Genomic DNA, 2,151 nt, shown 5'->3' with positions numbered 1-2,151 from the left:
CTGCGGCCTGACCAGCGACACATAGAGGGGGAGCAAGACCTCTCTGGACCTGTTAGTGATGCCCCTGTTGATGCATGACAGGGTGCGGTTGGCTCTGCCTATTGCTTCATTGCATTGGCGACTCATATTCATTTTTTTTGCAATAGAAGAATTGCTCTGTTGTCTTTACATTTTTTTTAAGTTTTTGAAATATGCCACTAATTCAAAAAAAATTCTGGAAGGGTGCCTTGAGTCTAAAAAGATCAAGGACTACTGCATTAAGGAAATACAAGAAATCAATAGTAACAAGTTTGCAACTTTCTTTTCTCTTGAAGGATCATACAGAAATGGTATTACAAATGGATATGCAAATGCTGTGGGTAGAAACAGTCTGAGGGAGCCAGAATTACATAGCAATTCTCTTTTAAAACTGGTGAAGTGTATGTTCAGATCTCTCATTGCTTAACTCATTAATGTCTTAGGAAACATTACAAATCATGTACTTATTTTCCTAGGTCAGCTTGCCAAAACACTGCAAGAAGCTAGAGTGAAAATAATTAATCAAAGTGTCTGCAGTAAGCTTTATGATGATCTGATTACTTCTCGGATGCTGTGTGCAGGAAACCTCAATGGTGGCATTGATGCATGCCAGGTAAAGCAAAAAGCTGTAAGGAAACTTGAAGAAGGATTTTTTTTTGGTTTATCAGAAATATTTGATTATTCATATGTGATGGAGAACATGGCTTGTGAATATGGCTATTTATTAACATGGCAACCTATTGTCAGAAGCAGTGACAGAATTTTAAAAATGTTCATTTGAAAGAATGTGTAAGATGGATGGCTCAAATCTAATCTGCCTACTGGACATCTAAAAGACTTTGCAGCTGCTTGCCCAAAAAATACTCCCCTCTGGAGGCTAGTCCTATTGCAACATGTTGGAGGCATATAGCTCTCCCTTTCTCATGCTGGGCAGCTTTTTTGTCTGTTTTGTCAGGATCTATCCACCTCAGAGGGGAGATATCTGTGAGAACTTGATTCTAGGTAGTTCAGAGGTCTACCTCAACCAGTACATCTTAGAAGAGCACTGATTTAAAGCCCAGTGGCAGGAAAAGGCTCTGCCTTTGTTTGGCCCATTAAGCTAATGCTTATGGTACTTGCCGGCTATCAAGTGGGAGGCCTGGGTTCTAGACTCCACTCAGCTGGAGGGGGTTTGAATCTACACCTCACACTTCTGTATAGATTTTCATGAAACAATGGTACATCTGTCTGCATTTCTCTGCATAGGTTTATTTATTGTTCTTGAGTGTTTCATTGTTTTAAGGATCAAACTTTTAAGGATCAAAAAGTCTTTTTCTCATCCTGACTGCACATGGCTTTCTTCCTCTGGAACAAGACGTCTGTTGTTATTTTTCTCTCAAAAGACTAGCGAGAAACGCTTCCCTTAATAAACTCCAGTCCTCCTTGCCAAGTGACCTGTGTGGTTAGCCTTGTCAAGAGATCAAAGCCTATTCTTTGCTTAGATACTAGCCTACTTGCGTAGGGGGGCGGTTTTTGCTCTGGCTGTATTAAATTGATAAATATAATGAAGGTTTAATGATTCTCCATGTTTAGTCCTGTGCCAAAAGCAAATAGTTCTCTTGTTGCTTCCATTCAGTTTGGGCTTAAAACAGAAGCAAAAGAGAGCAAAAGAACCTAGTGTTCTAGATGAGAGTTTACTGTCAGAATCACATCCCAAATAAAAAACTGGATCCCTAAACTGCACCTAGATGGATTCACCAAAGTAGTTGTAGTGTATTTAAAACAAACAAGCAACCAAACAAAACAAACTCATGGAATAAAAAAGATAGGGATGGAAGGGAACCTTGGGAGAACATCTGATTTATCTTTTTCCTCCAAGGTCATATCAGATATGCCTAAACTGTTCCGAGATATTCATCTAACCTGCTTTTATAAATGCCACATGATTAAGGGTCCACAGCCTTCCTAGATAATCCAGTCCTGTGTTTAACTACCTTTACAACTAGTTTTCCTTTTATCTGACCTAAATCTCCCTTGTTGCGCAACCTAAGCGGATTATTTCTTCTAAGTCCAGTGAATGTGGCACACAGTTTGTAAATTTTTTTTTCTACTTCAAGATTTCATAGACATTAGGGGTGGAAGGGACCTTGGAAG

General features: G+C 39.3%; 1 protein-coding gene across 1 annotated transcript in view; it reads left to right on the top strand.

Annotated features, from left to right (window-relative positions):
• Positions 1-2,151, top strand: part of LOC109303541 (suppressor of tumorigenicity 14 protein-like) — a 50,384-nt gene that overhangs the window by 44,111 nt on the left and 4,122 nt on the right. Inside the window, exon 17 of the mRNA XM_019525760.1 lies at positions 495-631. Coding sequence (XP_019381305.1) covers positions 495-631 — 137 coding nt within the window. The remainder of the gene's footprint in view (positions 1-494; positions 632-2,151) is intronic.

This window comes from Gavialis gangeticus, unplaced genomic scaffold, assembly GCF_001723915.1.
Source record: "Gavialis gangeticus isolate Ggan-Ray unplaced genomic scaffold, GavGan_comp1, whole genome shotgun sequence".
Taxonomy (NCBI): domain Eukaryota; kingdom Metazoa; phylum Chordata; order Crocodylia; family Gavialidae; genus Gavialis; species Gavialis gangeticus.
The sequence above is the reverse complement of the archived record's forward strand: the minus strand, read 5'-3'. Positions and strand labels throughout refer to the sequence as shown.